Source organism: Tachyglossus aculeatus, chromosome 16 (genome assembly GCF_015852505.1).
Source record: "Tachyglossus aculeatus isolate mTacAcu1 chromosome 16, mTacAcu1.pri, whole genome shotgun sequence".
Classification (NCBI taxonomy): Eukaryota; Metazoa; Chordata; class Mammalia; order Monotremata; family Tachyglossidae; genus Tachyglossus; species Tachyglossus aculeatus.
The window spans coordinates 29041439-29061557 of NC_052081.1; the positions used below are offsets into that span (position 1 = coordinate 29041439).

The 20119-nt window shown below is 41.4% G+C and overlaps 1 protein-coding gene across 1 annotated transcript in view; it reads right to left on the reverse strand.

Annotated features, from left to right (window-relative positions):
* Window positions 1-2122: 2122 nt before the first annotated feature.
* TRUB1 (TruB pseudouridine synthase family member 1) overlaps window positions 2123-20119 on the reverse strand; it is a 33478-nt gene continuing 15481 nt past the window's right edge. The window contains exons 5-10 of the mRNA XM_038758703.1: window positions 14323-14395; window positions 12022-12161; window positions 11161-11217; window positions 10201-10394; window positions 8830-8871; window positions 2123-2236 (exon numbers count right to left, since the gene is read on the reverse strand). Coding sequence (XP_038614631.1) covers window positions 2231-2236; window positions 8830-8871; window positions 10201-10394; window positions 11161-11217; window positions 12022-12161; window positions 14323-14395 — 512 coding nt within the window. The 3' untranslated portion in view covers window positions 2123-2230. The remainder of the gene's footprint in view (window positions 2237-8829; window positions 8872-10200; window positions 10395-11160; window positions 11218-12021; window positions 12162-14322; window positions 14396-20119) is intronic.

Consider the following 20119-nt stretch of genomic DNA (forward strand, 5'->3'; position numbering starts at 1 on the left):
TTGAGCGCTTACTGTGTGCAGAGCACTGTACTAAGCGCTTGGGAAGTACAAGTTGGCAACATATAGAGACAGTCCTTACCCAACAGTGGGCTCACAGTCTAGAATGGGGAGACAGACAACAAAAACAAAACATATTAACAAAATAAAATAAACAGAATATGTACAAGTAGAGTAATAAATATGTACAAACATATATATATATATATATATACAGGTGCTGTGGGGAGGGGAAGGAGGTAAGGCGGGGGGATGGGGAGGGGGAGGAGGGGAAGAGGAAGGAGGGGGCTCAGTCTGGGAAGGCCTCCTGGAGGTGAGCTCTCAGTAGGGCTTTGAAGGGAGGAAAAGAGCTAGCTTGGGGGATGTGTGGATGAAGGGCATTCAAGGCCAGGGGGAGGACGTGGGCCGGGGGTCAACGGCGGGACAGGTGAGAACAAGGCACAGTGAGGAGGTTAGCGGCAGAGGAGTGGAGGGTGCGGGCTGGGCTGTAGAAGAAAAGAAGGGAAGTGAGATAGGAGGGGGTGAGGTGATGGAAAGCCTTGAAGCCGAGTGTGAGGATTTTTTGCCTGATGCATAGGTTGATTGGTAGCCACTGGAGATTTTTGAGGAGGGGAGTAACATGCCCAGAGCATTTCTGCACAAAGACGATTCGGGCAGCAGCCTGAAGTACAGATTGAAGTGGGGAGAGACAGGAGGATGGGAGATCAGAGAGGAGGCTGATGCAGTAATCCAGTCGGGATAGGATGAGAGATTGAACGAGTAGGGTAGCGGTTTAGGTGGAGGGGAAAGGGTGGATCTTGGCGATGTTGCGGAGGTGAGACCGGCACGTTTTGGTGACGGATTGGATGTGAGGGGTGAACGAGAGAGCGGAGTTGAAGATGACACCAAGGTTGCGGGCTTGTGAGACGGGAAGGATGGTAGTGCCATCAACAGTGATGGGAGTCAGGGAGAGGGCAGGGTTTGGGAGGGAAGATAAGGAGTTCAGTCTTGGACATACTGAGTATTAGATGGTGGGCAGACATCCAGATGGAGACGTCCTGAAGGCAGGAGGAGATACGAGCCTGGAGGGAGGGAGAGAGAGCAGGGGCAGGGACGTAGATTTGGGTGTCATCAGCGTAGAAATGATAGTTGAAGCCGTGGGAGCTAATGAGTTCACCAAGGGAGTGAGTGCAGATAGAGAACAGAAGGGGACCAAGAACTGACCCTTGAGGAACCCCTACAGTAAGGGGATGGGAGGGGGAGGAGGAGCCAGATTGATATCTGGAGTGAAACTTCACACCCAGCTCTTTCCTAAATGATCTGGGTCAGTGCTCTGCATACAATAAGTGCTCAATAAATACCATTAATGATGTTATTTTCGTAGCAGATAATTGTTCTGGATTATTAAGAATTCCCATACCTATGATCTATCAAATGGATCTGTCTCTGCCCTATTCTCTGGTAGGCATCACAAAAGATATATTATTCCGAAGGAAATCCTCTATGCACGCATGAGGATTCCTATTACTAGGCCTCTTTGAGCTAACAACTATGACATTTATCAATCAATCAACTGTATTTAATGAGCACTGTGTGCAGAACACTGAACTAAGCATTTGGGAGAGTACAAGAGATATATAATGTATATTACATATTAGTATATATTTTATTATAATTATATCATCTTACATTATAATTTATACAAATATATATCATCAATCGTATTTATTGAGCACTTACTATGTGCAGAGCACTGCACTAAGCGCTTGGGAAGTACAAATTGGCAACATATAGAGACAGTCCCTACCCAACAGTGGGCTTACAGTCTTGTAGACATATAATATACTATTTGTCAAGTGCTTACTATATTCTAAGCATTGGAGCAGATTTAAGGTTATGAGATGAGATACAGTCACTGTCCTTCACTGCTCATAATCTATTTTATTCCTATTTTACTGTCGATGAAGCAGGTCCAGAGATTAAGCGACATGTCTACGGCCACCCACAGCAGGTCAGTGACAGAGCTGGGATTAGAACCCAGGTCTCCCAACTTCCAGACCTATCCTCTTTCCACTAGGTCATACTCTACTCTCATTGTGGAAACAGACTATCGACAATGAAATGACAAGACTCAAACAATGGAAAATGACCAGTATTTGAGCTCAGAGGATGAGCATCAGCATTTATTACGAGTGCAATTTGAGTGTTGATGGATGAAAAAAATCACAAAACTTGGACCTTTATCTCTCTCAGTTCAAGTCTGCATAAAGCAAAAAAAAAAAAATTAAGAAGCAATATCTCTTTTTCCAGCTTCCTACCTTTATTTTCTTCTTTGGCCATAATTGTGAAAAAAGAGCAATCCCAGGGATTTTTAAACACAATGAAAATATGGAGTTTTGGGTGCTTGAATGGAGGACTTGAACTTTTATTTTCAAAGGAAAAGTACAAGTAATATAAGAGGCAAGAGACCAAAACTCCATATTTTCATTGTGCTTAAAAATGTATTGTTCTTATTTTTTAAAAACTGTCACATCCATTAAATAATTCAAATTGATGATCCCCTTAAAGCCCTTAGCAATGTGTGAGCCAATGGGGTGAGGCAATCTAATACTTTACGCATATAGGGAATTGCATTAGAAACAGATTTTTAGGCAGCTTATGCAGTTATTCATGCAAATGTATTCCAAGAAGGCAGACTGTGATCCGTACAACTTATACAGTGACCGAAACTGGTAATGTTTGAAAATAAAACAAATGCCTAAATGACTTAAATTCAGATATTTTTCATTGAAGAGACTAAATAAATTGGGCAAGCCCTCCTTGAAAAAAGGTGACAAGAAATCCAACACCCCACTATAAAGGCAAAGTTCGACTTTATTCTGTTTCGTATTGTGAATTCCTGGGGGCTGGGATCACTTGCATGTTCTGATGGGGCCTCAATAGAAAACAACTCTCTCAGTCTTTGAGTTGTGAGCCATACTCAATATCAGTGGGGTCCTGGACTAGAACATGCTCAGGGCCCCATGGATTTGAGAGATAGTATATATATGAAGCAGCATGGCTCAGTGGAAAGAGCCCGGGCTTTGGAGTCAGGGGTCATGGGTTCAAATCCCAGCTCTGCCACTTGTCAGCTGTGTGACTTTGGGCAAGTCACTTAACTTCTCTGGGCCTCAGTGACTTCATGTGTAAAATGGGGATGAAGACTGTGAGCCCCCAGTGGGACAACCTGATCACCCTGTAACCTCCCCAGCACTTAGAACAGTGCTTTGCACATAGTAGGTGCTTAATAAATGCCATAATTATTATTATTATAAGATTGGGTGACAACAGGGGACCCTAGAAGTCATCACATGCCCAAGGGTAATAATAGCAATAATAATAATAGCAACTGTGGTATTTGTTAAGCACTTAGTATGTGCCAGGCACTGTATTATTGAGAAGCAGCATGCCTTAGTGGAAAGAGCATAGGCTTGGGAGTCAGAGGTCGTGGGTTCTAATCCCAGCTCCGCCACTTGTCAGCTGTGTGATTTTGGGCACGTCACAACTTCTCTGTGCCTTAGGTGATCTTATCTGTAAAACAGGGATTAAGACCATGAGCCCCATGTGGGACAAACCTGATTACCTTGCATCTCACCCAGTGCTTAGAACTATGCTTGGCACATAGTAAGCGCTTAACAAATACCATCATTATTATTATTACTATCATTATTACCATTAAGGTATTTCTTAAGTGCTTTCTATGAGTCTGACACTGTAGCAAACGCTGGGGTGGATACAAGCCAATTGGGTTGGACACAGTTCCTGCCCCATGTGGGGCTCAGTCTCAGTCCCCATTTTACAGATGAAGAACTGAGGGCCAGAGAAGTGAAGTTACTTGCCCAAAGTCACACAGCAGACAAGCGGCAGAGCCTGAATTAGAACCCATGACCTTCTGACTTCCAGGCCTGGGCTCTATCCACTAGGCCATAAGTATGCCATTTATAGACAAGTAGAAGTAAATGAGTAGAAATAAATATTTTCAAGGCAGTAAAAGGCAGCAAAAATGAGGCATACCAGCAGACTCTCGGGAGCAGAAGCAGAGTTGCCTATTGGAAAGAACACTGGCCTGTAAATCAGAGAACTAGGGTTCTAATCCCTGCCTCATCACTTGCCTACTATGTGACCTTGGGCATGTCACTCCCCTGGGCCTCAGTTTCCCCATCCATAAAATAGGGATTCAAAATGTATTCTTCCTCCTACTTAAATGGAGTTCCATGTCTCACAGGGATTGGGTCCAACATAATTATATCTATTTTAGCCCTCATTATGGTGGTTGGTATAAAGTTTGGCACATAGTAAGCACTTAAATACCACAATTACTGAATTGTTGCAGACACAGCGGGACTGGCTAAAGGCAACAAGCCAGGGCTTGCTATCCTGGAACAGTAGAATACCAACTAATAGATCTCACTATCAGGAATTTTTCCCTTATACAAAGCCTACATTATTATTCTATTACTGCGTGTATACTTCGTTCCACTCTAAATAATTAATTTCCCTCTTTTAAGTTTATACCCTTCTGCTATTTGTAGACATTTAGTGAGTCTCTTCTTAGTCTTTGCTTAGCTAAGCTGCACATATTTAATTCTTTTAATCTTTACTCATAAATCAAACCTTATAGACCCTTAATCATTCTTGTTGCTGTTCTTTGAACTTTCTCCAGCTTGCCTCTCTAAGCCAGGTAATGAAATGTCCAAAACTGAATGCAGTTTTCCAACTGAAAATTCACTCAGGTTAAATAGAGGGACACTGTTGCTTTATCTGTAATTGGAACCCTGATATTAACCTTGTGTGCCGGAGTACAATGCTGCTCTCGCTCTTGGCTTCGCTACTTTTGTTTCTTCCTCCCCTCAAACATCTGTGTATCTGTTAATCTTTCTCCAGACGTGAGCTATGGTTCATGTATTGCTCCTTGTTGTCTTTTCTACACCCCCTGAAATTTTTACATGGTTCTGTTGTTCTGTCTTTAAGCAGGGTTTGCAATACCCTTTACTACATGTGCAACATTCATTAACTTCCTGTTTACTCCATTCAAAGCACTTTAATAAAGGGGTTATAGCAGGTGAACCCTCCCCACCACTGGATGAGTTGACAATTTTCATTAATCATTGCTTGACATTCACCTGACCATTTCCTCTGTCTCTGTATCAAAGCCCATTTTAACTCTTCCTGTTCTTCAAGCACCAGGAGACAAAACGATCTTAAATCCACTTAGCTTATGTTATTTTGTTGCTCAGTTTATTGTAACCCTCTTTCAGCGAGTGCAACTGAGGTTTATGGGAGGCCACCATTAGCAAAGATTTGGAAGCCAGGGTGTCTTGGGCCTACAAAGGACTTGAGAGGCAAAGTGTTTAAATGTCAAAAATCTTGCCTGTTCAGCCCCTGAAAGCAGGTCTGGAACCCTCCTGCCCACTAGCCCCAAACCAGGCTAAAGGGTTCCTATGAGATTTAAAGAATAATTTCCTGTTGTAAGGCTTGTTTCCAACTGAGAGGTATCATCTTGGCAGGCCATTAAAAACAGCAGAGATTCATCTTCTAGGAACAGTATGTTGTGGTCCTGCCAGAAGGAATAAACTGCCTTGAGAAAAGTGCTCTTTCAGAAGAAAAAAAAATGTTGTATGGAATCAACCTCAATAATTTATACTGATCTTTCCCCCGCTTTCCTACAAAATGTGGGCAGGACTTGGAATCTCTCAAAATCACAAGTAAGGCTTTACTTGTTGAAGTCCAGTTAGAAGGCTGGCTCTAAGTTCTCCCAGCCTGGGAGCTATTTTGGGGGCAGATTGGCAGCCCGGCGAGATAATGGTATGTACGTGACCTAGACCTGCAGTGGACCCCCATCCCCAACCCCCATGCTGCATGGCCAGAGAGTCCTAATGCGTGTGCAGTTAGGTGCCAAGATCGTATTAACATGAGTGTTTAAGCGCTTAGTACAGTGCTTTGCAGTAAGCATTCAATACAACTGAATGAATTTAATTGGAAAATCAGAGACGAAGAAGCTACCAATTACAAACGCACACACCCAGTTGTCCTTCATATTTGCAGTCGGTAATGACGGTGATCCCAATTAAGCACCATGGGCCACTAATCCAAACGAGAGCTGCTCATGAAATTGCATATAATAAAGACAGAAGTAGTTCTAAGCCAGCCCTCCTAATTGATGGAGCTATCTGGTCATTATGGTAATTCTGATGCCTGAAACTATTAACCATTGATAATCTTAATCTTTTCCGTAACTGAAACACTCAACTTTTAAAGACAACTGCGGTAAGTCTATATTCCAGCACTTGGTGGATTTAGATTCTTTCAAAACTGACCATTTCCCAGAGAAACACAAGCTTAAATGCCCTGTACAATTTTTACCCCAAGTGTAGATTGACTAAAAGAGCACAAAACAGTAAGTCCTTCCATACAGCTTATTATGAGTCAAAGAGTTTTCTACACTGAGAAGGCAAGATTATTTGTGAATTTTAAAATGTGACACATGGCTATTTTCCAGGATTCAAATTTCAAAATGGAAAAGCTCTTCAGGGATGGCAGAAATGACATAGGCCAAAACAAAATCATTTCCTAAACCTTTCAGAGGCATATTCTGAGAAATCTTTTGCACATAAGGATGCATCTTACATCACATTTTTATGACCCATATCAATATTTTACAACCCTTCTAAGGTAATAGCGAACATTTCCCAAGGAGAAATGAAAACGTTAAGAATATGCAACCTCATTCATTTAACCTTTAGGCAGATACTGCCTTATTTGCAAAATGAGCTAGTTGTCTGTAAAATTGGGGGCTTTGGAAACCACGAATGATTTCCAGCACACATCCCTCTGTAATTTCAGCGGCCTTGCAAAGGGTCACATACCCACCTAGGAAATTTTTTTTTTAAAAAAACACCATTACTGCGGAGTTATGGAACAACATTTTCAGGCATATTTCGCTCTCAAGGCACCACCCATTAGGTGCTATTTGTAAGTGAAAGAAAAAAAAACCCTCAATTGAGGAGAAAACAACCTTTGATAAGTACATACTCCAGCACATCACAGCAATCCCAATTGGATCATTCAATCCATATGGAAAATTCAGAGGAATTCATGTCACAAATGTCTAATATAGTATAAACCAGAAGCCTATCGAGTGAAAATGAAAAACTGTATCTCTGGCAGTCAGATTTCACATACATAGGTTAACTAGAAAATCAGGTCCCTTGATGTTTACATATAATAATGATGAGCCAAGCACTGTACTAAGCACTGGGGTAGAAACAAAATAATCAGATTGGACACAGCTCCTTGTTCCTCACAGGGTTCAGTCTAAGTGGGAAGGCACTGAATCTCCATTTTGGAAATGAGGAAACTGAGGCAAAGAGAAGTTGAGTGACCTGCCCAGGGTCACAAAGCAGGTACTGGAAGAACCAGAATTAGCCTTCAGGTCCTGATTCCCAGGCCCATTCTCTTTCCACTAAGCCATGCTGGCTCTCTATATGCTCTCTAGGTCATAACAGGCAGGTTTATATATTATTTCAGCTCTCCATGAGAGTAGCAGACAAGGACTCAGAATCATGTGAAAATACTACATAGCTCTGCAATGTCTATGGGAATTTTGCACAATATAAATGCTTAATATTGTTTGGAGAGTTACCATGGCCTAGTGGAATGAGCTGGGGACTCAGTCAGGAGACCTGGCTCCATAACTCGCTTCCTGGAAGAGCTTGCACAAACCACAAGCTTTTGCCCCTCTAGACTTTAAGCTCCTTGTGGGCAGGAATTGTGTCCACTACTCCTCTCCTCACCTCCAGAGCCTTATTAAAACCACATCTCCTCTAAGAGACCTTCCCAAACTGAGCCCTCATTTCTCCCTACTCCCTTTTCCTTTCTTCGTCAACTCTGCATTTGGATTTGTAACTTCCATTCACCCCATCCTCAGCCCTACAGCCCATATGTACATATCCATAATGCATACTGTCTGCCCCCCTAGACTGTGAAGTCCTTGTGGGCAGGAAGATGTAATAATAATAATAATTACTATTATATATAAGCGCTTACTATGCCTCAGGCACTGTACTAAGCACTGGGGTGGATACAAGCAATTCAGGTTAGACATAGTCCCTGTCCCAAATACGGCTCACAGTCTCAATCCCCGTTTTACAGATGAGTTAACTTAGGCACAGAGGAAGTGAAGTGACTTCCCCAAGGTCACGCAGCAGACAAATGGCAGAGCCAAGATTAGAATCCATGACCTTCTGACTCCCAGGCCTGTGCTCTATTCACAACACCATAAGATGTCTATCCACTCTGTTATACTGTACTCATCCAAGTGCTTAGTACAGCGCTCAGCACACAGTAAGCGCTTGTGTGGCCTACTGTTCACATGCTAGCCACCTTGTAATCTCCTAGGGACTCTGATTTTCTTCCTTTCTTGATCCAAGGAATTTTTTCATTTAATGAATGGTTGCATCAAGATTAAAATATTGACAGCTACTTAGATGTTTTTAGCCAATCATTTCAACCTCCTTCTCCACCATACTTTGTAGCACAGCTGGTAACAGGTCAGAAAATCAACAGATTTGTGTTTCCTCAAACCACCTTCCAAAGCTGAGGAGCAAAGATACGGCCATTGGAAATATGAAACAAAAGAGGAGAAACTGGAAAGCTGAATAAACACTCACATTAGATAATCCACCTGATCCAGAATTGAAGACAGAATTTTTGGAGCAGGGGAGATGCTGGAAATAGAATGGAACTATGGTAATCATAAACTATTAGGCCTCACAGAAGTAACTGAGATTAAAAAAAAACACCACATACACGTACCATGGATGTTTTTCCAGAGATCCAGATGTAGTTGGACAAGGCCTAAGGAGAAGGGGAAAAGGAACAGCTCAAGGATAACTTTTGGCACGAGATAAAAAAAAAAAGGAACCAACAGGCAGAAAGCTCCAGTGCTGTTAATCCACACAGCAGTTCTTGATGGTGGTCTACCCTAATAATAATAGTTGTGGCAATTGTTTAGTGCTTACTATGTGCTAAACATTGTACTAAGCAGTGAGATAGATGCAACATAAGCAGATCAGACACAGTCCCTGTCCCACATAGGGCTCACAGTCTAAGGGGGGAGACAGATGTTTAATCCCTGTTTTACAGAAGATGACACCGAGGACCAGAGAAAGTCACATAATATCAGATTGAGCTAGGCCAGGCTGCTTCTGTAACTATTAACAATACTCTAATGCCAATGGTAACATTAACAAGTATCACTGGACCACCCACCAAAAGGGGTCGAGGGGCTGAGGCTGTTGAAGATGTTATTTTGGCAGAGATGACCTCCATTTTCTTGGAGAAGATGTTCCTTCTGGTAAATACAAGGCAACGCTGTCAGCAATTTACACCCCATCAGGGGCATCAGCAGGTGATAATGATCTGGACTCATTAACAAATATGAATTACAAATTTGTCTCATTTTAAGACGGTTACTGACAAAACTACAGCTAAGGAATGAATGCAGTTTCGGCAAACGGTTACTTTAGAAACAATCAGTTCTTCAGCTATGCCCTTAAGCACTTCAATTAGGCAGTTTAACATGGATTTTACTGTTACAAATAATTCAGTAGAGTATTAATCAAACCTTAGGTGAATTGTTACCAAAGTCCCAGTGGGAGGCCCCCATACAAGAGTACACTGATTTGATCCTTTAAAATGGAAATTCATGTTATGTAAATTGCAATCATAATTTTTTGGTTGTTTTCAGTTAGGTTAGAAAACATGTTCAAGTTACTTATTGATGCTGCTTGGATGAGAGACTAAATACAAGGGAGTGAATTATTTCCTTCCTCAAAAATGTTTCCTGAAATTTAATTTAAAATTTTCATTGGCAATCTGGAAACACAAAAATATCCTATCAGCCCGATCAAGGGAATGACAAAGGGCTTACGTTGCTGACAAGCCCATTTATAATGCAACGCATCACAGAAATGGAAAGGAGTGGAAATAACAAACGGTGGGCATTCTTGTCTCTGCAAAAAAAAGATCGAGGGGACCATTTTCTCTTGCACTGCAGCATGTCATCCTTCGCTTCCAAGATGATAAATTCAGCGAGGAATTCCAGGATGACCTCAGTTCAATTTAAAAATGTCTCAATCACTCAATCTTTTCCGGTGACCTGATTGCTTTCTTTTCGAGGCTCACCGCACATTCTTCAGAATCCTCCTCTTTGAATTCTTCAAGAGCCGGCTCTTGGGGGAGAAGCGACATGCCATACTCTAGGGATTGGGCTATCGCATCAATTGTCCATTTGTCTTCGTGAAGGGCGTGCTCTTCGAGGGTAAATGGTCCCTGTTTGGTTCGCGTCAGCTCTTGCACAGTGGCACAGGAAGAGAGCTCTGCAGAGACAAAAGTCGAAGCCCAATAGGTAACGAGCTCATTTAATATTGATCCAACGCCAAGGCCAAAGCCTCTTAGAAAATTCCTTGCAGAAAAAACCTGAAAAATCCACTAAACACTTCGCCCTCCCCATCAGATTAAGGTGATAATGCCTGTCAAGATGACCTAGTGGAGAATATCGGTAGGAAGCAGTGCTTCACGATGTTCCCACTTGAGTCTTTTGCTTTCTTTCAACTGGCCTCAAACTAGAAGATTAAATTTCAGAGGAACTGGTGAAGTTGATTACCTCCCCTTCTCACCCTCACTGAACAGGTAATTTATTCTGTCTTTGAAAAGCTCACCATCCTGGCCATCCCACTGTTCCTTAAATATGACTTCCTTGGTTTTCTGTACTCCCTCCTTTTCCCTTCCTCCCTCTCGGTTTCCAAGTATTTTGTGCTGCTGCTGCTCCTATATTGCCAAAAGCCCAAGGATGGAATTACAGTTAAAGTCAGCAGATTCCAGCTCACGGCTGGATACATGGCATTTTCTTTCTTCCCTTCCATTGAAAAGGAATAGCCCTCTTGGCTTTCTTTTCTCCCTCCTTCTCTCTTTCTCTTTTCACATGCATCTTGCTGCTGCTTCTGCTGCTCCTATATCACCAAAAGCCCAAGGAAGGTATTACAGTTAACGTTGGAAAATTCCAGCTCTTGGGTCGGGCACTCGGCATTTTCTCTCTTTCCACCGAAAAGGAATATTGTTTCCCAAGTGAGTGTTCATTCTTACCTTTGCCAATGTCACTGACCAAGCTTCTGATATAAAAACCTCCTCCACACTCAACATCTGGAATGTTAACAGTGACATGGTAAATTGCCTGCCCTATGAAATATCTACTTTCTGTAAAAATGATGCCCCAAACAAATGTAAAAACGCACTATGCAAACAATCAAGTGATAAAATATTTATAGGGCAGAGTATAAATTATTCATCTCGTAGCACATGTGTTGGTGAGATTGCAGAGCAGAGTGTGGGGAAAGCAAACAGCAGTAACCCAAAGAACACATTTAAAATTAACTGACAGGTTGTGGCATTTCAATAAATACTTTGGTCTAGTTCCTTTAAAGGTTTCCAAAGGTTAGAAATCTCAACCTTAAAATGACAAAAAGTGGGTTTCTTTATCATAAATATTTTCAAGTTTGTACTTGCCCCTCAACGTGGGGTAAGGCCACAGCAGCAGGAACATTGGCATTTTAAAATGTCCCCTTAAATGTCAAGGTATGCTGCTGCTAAATATTTCACCCGGGATTATCTAATCAAAGTAGAGGTTTCTCTATCGCCTGAGCCCTTTGACAACAATGATGTCATTTGTCCCAGTGCTCTGCACCCAATAAGTGTTCAATAAATAGCACCGACTGAGTGAACTTCCTGTGAGGATAGGTGGAGCAGATGTTGTTACTCCCAGGGTTCAGATAAAGAAATCAAGGCACGGAGAGAAGAGGTTAGGACACAAGTTTAGGGCCTACCACCCCAGTACTCTCTCCACTAGACCACATTACCCGCTACTGGGTATATTTAAACCTCCCCTTCCTTGAAACAAAAGAACAGGCAGGGATGGGCAGGTTTGCATTTCAGACATGTTCCCCTTACCTAGTGTGAACAACGGGGGCTGGAACTTCTGAAGAGAGAGACTGTACACTGTGACTGGCCTCGCCGGTTTGGCCTCTACTGTTTTACCTTTCTTCATCAAAGTTGAGAGCCTTTGTCCATCTTTCTTCAAAGCTGAATAGCTAAAATGGATTTTAAAAACAACGAGAACGGAAGGAAAAGGAGATATAGCATATCACTATAGACAGTAACTATGGGTACAAATGGGGGAAGAGTCTATTCCTAGATTTTTGGTTTCAAAATACAGGGTCATTACTTGTGCTTTCATTACACCATCATGTAAAAACCTTCAGGAGTATGACTGAAGTGAATAAATACTAATAAACTACCACTTTAATTAGCTCTAGGAAAGAAGCTATTTAAGACTGGTGTTGCAAAATGACTAAAAAACAGACCTGTTTCCTGTTCAACATCTGCGGTATTACAGGACACCATAATACTAATGATGGATGAGAGGGAATTTTCCAGAAGGAAAATGACAATCCTGAAAAATCTTCGCACACCAATTTAGCTGGGAAAAATGAATGAAAAAAGTCACTAGGTCCCGATATTTTTTTCCCATTATTGCACCCAAACTTACATCTTATGAGAGTGGGAGACTATAGCAAGGGAAATGAGAAGTGTTCTACAACAGTGACTCATTCATCCCTGAAACTTCAATCTTGCATTTCTCCTACAGATTATCTTAATAAACAGCGTGTTTTCATGCCTGGACAAGGAAAGTGAGGTACTGACCACTGTGACGTGAACATGAAAGTGATATATAAAGCTATATATAATACAATACCTCCTCATTATCACCATCAACAGCATTTGTGTTCCACATGGGAATTTACAATCTAATATGGCAGGCAAGCAGACCCAAACTGCCAAATATTCCAGAGATAAGGAAAGGAAAGTGTATTTACAAATGGTGATAAATTCAATAACAGAGTTTGGCAGATTTGAGTGGGCAGTGAGTTTATAGGTCAGAGACCTGAGAGTCATGAGTGAGGTACTTAGGTTAGCTTGGGAGAGTCAAGAGTGCAAACTGGGGTGGCATGTCCTCTAATGACCCAAAAGACAACTTTCATTAATTCAGCTTTCACCTTTAGAGCCAATTTGAGTCAATACTGCAATGACACGTCCCTAGACGACTTCCTGTTTTTCCTTTGAAATAGGGTAAACAAAATTTCATTTACCTCATAATTAGGGGCTAAGCCCTATTATACAATTCTCTTGACACTTAAAACTATTTAGTTGACCTAAACCAAACTGCACTTTTAAAAAGTTGGGGATCATTTAAAAGCACACCCCATGTGGATGGTTCAGTGTCCTTTCAAAGGAATAGCTGGATATTCAAAATATTATTTGAAGTATTAAAGCTGAGACACTATAACTTAAAACATCTCTGCCTCTCTTGAGTAAGTGAAAAAAAATGAAAAGGACATCATACAAATGGTAGCTCACGCCTCTCTCCCCGCTCCTCTCTCCTGTTGTCCTATTCCAATGAAGCTGCTGCAGAGATTAGCGTCTGGACCATAATGACGGTCACTTCTGCAACCCGTTTTCCTCAGCTGAGTCTTTCTGTTGCATTCAAGAAGGGTCTCACCGGGTTCTGATGCCAGAATCTCCAGGAGCGCATGCCTTCAGGGGATGGAATGCTCTCCAACATCAATCAATCATATTTATTGAGCACTTACGGTGTGCAGAGCACTGTACTAAGCGCTTGGGAAGTACAAGTTGGCAACATATAGAGACGGTCTCTACCCAACAGTGGGCTCACATCACCAACACCAGACCCCACAGGCCGCTAGAAGTGTCTTCTATGCAAATGCCATACTCCCAGAGTTTAGAATTCTCCAGAGGATGATCAGATGCCTTCATTACCAATCATTATTTAGCATTTATTGTGTATGCAGGGCACTGTACTAAATGCTTGGGAGTGTACAATCTAACAGAGTTGGCAGACACATTCTCTGCCCACAAGTCTAGACATATATATGCACAGTTCCTTGGTTCTGGCCAATGTCTTAAGGCTTCTGCAGATTTTCTAGGCACCCTAGTTCAGCAATCTAACCCTAGTAGGCATTTTATAAATTCTGTTTTTGTTGATGAGGATGATGATGGTTATGTCTGGCAAGCTGCTGCACCAAAATTATTCTTGTATAGAAAGTTGCTAACTGTTTTCCACACTATGTTCGGTAGCTGTTTTGTAAAATTGAAAACACTTAAAGTAAAATGTCCTCCAACAGTTGAATTTTCCTTTAGCTGGAAAATGACTCTGGAAAGAAAATGTCTTACAGTGGAGGAACTTGCATGATGTCCCCTGTAAACTTTTCCAGAATGCATTCCATATCTCTCTGGGTTATCTGATCTGCCAAAAGGAAACAGAAACAAACATTACCACTAGCACAAAAAGCCACCCCCACAGGCACATCCTATTTTAGTGACATCAGAACCTGTGAAAATGAATCCATTGCTAAACTCTATGCTGCAGATTCAGGGGATGGGACAAAAGGGTTTGAAAAGGAAGATCGGTACACTGCACAGAGTAAGCCCTCAATAAATACAATTGAATGAATGAATACCATGCTTTCTATTAATTTGGAATAATTTAACCACTTTTGAGAAAAAAAAGGGGTGAAAATATCTGTCTCTTCATCTTTAGGAAACTGCTGCTAATATTCCTGAAGTGCTCAATTACTCTGAAAAGGGCAAAGAACAACACAGCTGGAAATAACTCTTTCAAGTCTCACCAGGCAATAAGCAATTTCAAGGCTATACCAAAAACCTACAGTTTCAATGACCCACTTGTATCGGGCAAGCGAATACTTTAAAGATCACTTTTCAGTAGAAAAAGCAACTTTTAGCCCAAGCCGCCCTAGAAATGCCTATCTAAGTAAAGCCTAATGTTTGGGCAGAGCAGACCAGTAGATGCCTCTGAAAACCTGTGCCACCACTCCTGACTGAGCTGGTCAGGGATTCCCTGCTGTCAGGATGACAGACAGCACTTCTGGATTTTCAGCTCCCCTGGTTCTTGGTCCATCTCCCAGGGGAACGCAGAGCATCACCAAGAATCAGATAGGCTGGGGGCCGAGTGAGGGCAAAGCCAACAGCTGCCAATCAGCAGGTGCCTAAGGGAACACAATCCCAGAGCAAAAACAGGCCTCCACAAATCAATGGTTCTTAGACCCTCCCAGACCGAAAGGGTGACAAAAAGGCCCACAGTCCAATTCCTATTGAGTCATACACCATTAGTGTGGATCAGACCTAAACAGAACCTGAAATCACTGAACACTGACCCATGATGACACATGGCCAATTTGTCCCTAAGGCTCACCATCACTGGTGCGCTCTGTCCCAACTCACAGGAATAAAACCACATGCGAAAAATAATGCTGAGATGTCCAAGATGTAAAATGGAGTAGTCTTTTTCACAAAGATCATCATTTAACAAACAACTGTCCTATCATCTTCCAAAGAAATACCAAATTACACTCAGATCAACCATAAGCCATATTTTCACTAAGTGCCATGGCTCGAATGTTGGTAAAGAATTGGGGAATATTTACCCAACAACACAAGCTGTTTGGATACAGCAGGCTGTGGTAAAGAAATAATCTATGACTGCATGTGTGCACACATTGGAACGGATGCATAGCACAGAGCACATTTTCTTTAGGCGGGGTTCTGCAGCAGGCATTACACATCCTCCTTTTTCAATTCTTCTAGTTTGAATGGCCCTTCCTTTCCTTCTCCTTGTATCATCTCCTCCTCTGACTTTTTTTGTTCTTTCTCTTCATGTAAATGTGCAACATGTTTAATAAACATCAGTCACCACTATAAGTGCATTCTTGAATGCCTGATAAAAACTTCTTAAATCATGGGTCAAAAAATAAGGGGATTAGGATCTTGAAATGACATTTATAATACAATTTTCATTTAAATGGAATCCTTGGGCAAGTATTCAGCTCTAAGGTTAAAATTATGTGGAAGAGGAGCGATCGATTGGAAGAACTACTGCCTTCTCTTCTCTGGCCTTCCCCATCTCCCTGTTTCTCCTGTTTTCCTCCCTCCATCAGCCCCCAATCCGGTTTGCTTTCTGGACTTCATAGTAATGGTAATAAAAATGGAGGTATTTGTTTAGCGCTTACAAAGTGCCAAGCATATACTAAGTGTTGGGGTGGATACAAACAAATTGTGTTGGGCACAGTCCGTGTCCTACATGGGGCTCACAGTCTTAATCCCCATTTTCCAGTGAGGTAACTGAGGCACAGAGAAGTAATGTGACTTGCCCAAGGTCACAGAGCAGGCAAGAGGCTGAGCTGGGATTAGAACCCAGATCCTTCTGACTCCCAGGACCACACTCTACCCATTAGACCTCTCTGTTTCCCATGGCTGCTTCATGTCAGCAATTGCTGGGATGCTGCTGCTAGGATGGCCTGAATGCTGAGCTATGTGGTAAAAGAACAGGATGCATTTATCAGGGGGTTGGATGGGGGAGAAAAAGGCCTGCTGACTTCACTGCCTGGCTTTCTAGAGCTATTGCTGAAATCAGTGGAAGCTCAGTATGGCAAGTTCTAGGGTCAATTCAGTTTGTCCTCAGCAGCACACTCTTCTGCCAGGATATGTTTTCACTAGAATGCAGTGGCAAATAAGGAGCTAGCAACGCCAGGCTCTATAGGATAGAGTGCAAGGCAGTGTTGGAGAAAATGGTTGGGCCAGCCGCCCTCAGACTTGCTGAGAACTACATCATGAGTTTCCATAACATGGGCTTCTACAAGAAAAGAACCGCCACTACTAGAAGAATTGGACATGCCAGTTTCTCTTCAATTTAAATTTTCTTCTGTTTGAGGAGTTTCATTCTTTTTTCTGCTGAAGCTCAAGCTGAAGTCGATTCAGGCATGCCTTCTCATCAAAAGCTTTTATCAAGCACCTACTGTGTACGGTGTGCTGAATTAGGAGTCGGGAGCACATAACTAGAATAAAGGACATGATTTTCACCTTCAGTGAGTTTGCACTTGGATCTGCTCCCTTTATCCTTTGGGCATGTGCTATTCACTCCCTCCTCCTCCTCCCCCAACCCCGCGGCACTCATGTCCATAGCTATACATTATTTATTTATATTAATGTCTGTCTCCCTCCCTAGACCATGAGCTTGTGGGGGGGGGAACACGTACTCTCCTAAGAGCTTAGTCCAGTGCTCTGCACACAGTAAGCACTCAATAAATACCACTGGTAGAAGGATTTACAATCCAATGGTGGAGATCAGGAAACACATAGTGAAAAAATACAAGAGGTAAAAGATCCCCCACCCTAAAGCTTTAAAAGCATTTGTTGTAACCTTGGCTGATTTCCCCTCATCTGTATTTTTCTTTCAAACCAACTTCCTGCTGAATTCAAATTAGATTTGGCTTGATAAATTTCATCTCCCAAAGTTGGAGTAAGCTCCACCACTAGACTGTAAAATCCATGGGGGCAGGGATTGTGCTTACTATTGTAATGTTTTCTTCCAATTGTTGAGTATAGTGCTCTGCACACAGCAAATGTTCAATAAATACCACTGATTAATACAAATGATGTTGATCTTGTGAGGTTTTACCGTCTGGCTAGAACAGTCCACCTTACCTAAAACATCCAAAACCTTTAGCTTTTGTTTTCAGAATGTGTTTGATCAGACCAATTATTTTTCTAAGGAATTATATCTTTCTAAGATAAATACAAAATAATATTAATGAAGTAAAATTCCAAAAAGTATCCTATTATTAATATTTCTGATATTTTCCTGGGAATCCCAACATCACTGTGATGGATTAGGAGTAAAAAAATATTTTGCGGAGATGACAGTCAAAGGACAAGGAACAATATTTGAGGGGAACCCAATGTCTCCCTAGACACAATTCTTTTTCCTCTTTGAAACATGGCTGGGCAGGTTTATTCAGACACTCATTCGCTATATTTCATCTTCTGTGGCAAAGACTTTACAAGATCTGAAATGAATGGGTTTTTATGGTTCCATAAGCCTTTGCCTTATCCATCTTTCAAAGCTTGAATGTATTCTTAAAAAGTCAAAATGGGATTATAACCACAAATTTTAATATAAGCCTTCCCAAGAGACAGCGTGACCTTAGTTTGACCTAGATGCTCCAAAGCTGAATAGGAAGAAATGACTAAAATTACACTAAAAAGAAGGAGGGACACTGCAAAGCTCAGAGCTTACTGTAAGTCAGTGATATTGCCATTACAAAGGCAGCTTTCTTCTCTTTAGTTAGGCTTTAATTCAAGTCCTTAAAAAAATTCTTTTCAAACAGAAGGGTGCCCACGATACTAATGAAGGCTTACTCCATGACAAAAATCCATCTCTACACCAGCACTAAAGCATAATTACAGTTAATACTGTCCTGGTGGAGAGGGAACCCTTTCAAATTCACCATATAGCAGATGCCACCACTATGCAATGCCAGCTGTCTGTGATATTACAGTAGTTCATAAATCAGTTATGGGTGCAATAAAAAATAATGAATAGCGAATTCATACATTTTCAAAGTCTCTAAGCAGGCGATAGTATGTTGTCAGAATTAGGCAGCTGCAGTCAAGGAGTCGTCAGATGATTAGGGAAGATATAGCATTAGTCCTCTCCAAAAATAATTCTGTCAACCAGGCAAAGGTATAAGGATGAGTTACATGATTACCAGATATTAAAGGGAATTTCATTCATTTATTCAATTGTATTTATTGAGCACTTACTGTGTGCAGAGCACTATAGTAAATGCTTGGAAAGTACAAATAGGTAACAAATAGAGACAATCCCTACCCAACAACAGGCTCACAGTCCAGAATGGGGGAGAAAGACATCAAACCAAGTAAACAGGCAATGATGGCTAAATTTTATGCGTCCAGTATGTCTTATACAATCTATCTACAATCTATCAAGAGTATTGTAGTACACAGATGGGATTCTGTCCTACCTGCTTTCTCCCTAGTTATTAAATTCCTTCAGGGCAGGGATTATGTCTCTGAACTCTACTATACTCTCCTAAGCTCTTAGTAAGGTGTTTGGCACACAGCAGACACTTAATAAATGCTAATGATTGATTACTGAGTAGTCACTGCATGCAGAGCACTTACAAATAACAGTTTAAGACATGAGTCTTACTCTCAGAGAATGTGCTATGCAAAGTGGGAGAGCAAATACACACAAATAAAAATTTTATGTAACCACATATTAGCTAGTAATATCATCCAAACTACAAAGATAGCCATACAGTGAGTCAAAATTTTAGCAACTACTCAGATTCAACTTCTTAATAAGCCCTAATATATGACAGATTCTGTCTGGACTATACCCCAAAGTCACAAGAACTTTTTGAAGTCAACAAATATGAGACTAACTTGAGCCACATTACTCTTTAATGGCAGCAAAACGTTATAGCTACAGATGTCAGCACTTCCATTTAAAATCTACCTCCAAAAGCTTTAACATCAATCCATAAAATTTTGCTCCAAGCTAAAATATCAATAAGATGCAAACTTGTCTTCCCTGTCTTCTTCATTTATTCAATCATTTTCTAGATGATATACGGTAAGAGAGCTATGGCTGGTTCTTATTCACATCACATACATCTGCATGTTTGGAAATGTTCTTGGAAATATGTCCATGAAATTTATGAAGGTAGAAATAAATCTTCTAGCTTTAATGATCCAGACAACCAGCATGGCTTAGTGGACAGAGCACAGGCCTGGAGTCAGAAGGACCTCAGTTCTAATTCTGGGTCCATCATGTTTATGCTGTATGACCTTGGGCAAGTCACTTAAATTATCTGTGTCTCAGTTACCTAATCTGGAAAACGGGGATTAAGACTGTGGAGCCCATGTGGGACATGGACCGTGTCCAGCCTAATTAGCTTGCCTCTACCCCCGGCTTAGTACATGCCTGGCGCACAGTAAGCATGTAACAAATGTTATATTGTACTCTTCTAAGTGCTTAGTTCAGTGCTGTGCTCACAGTAAGTGCTCAATAAATTATTATTAGTAGTAGTAACAATAACAATAACAAATACCATTTCAAAAAGCAATTTAAGGACAGATAAAAAATATC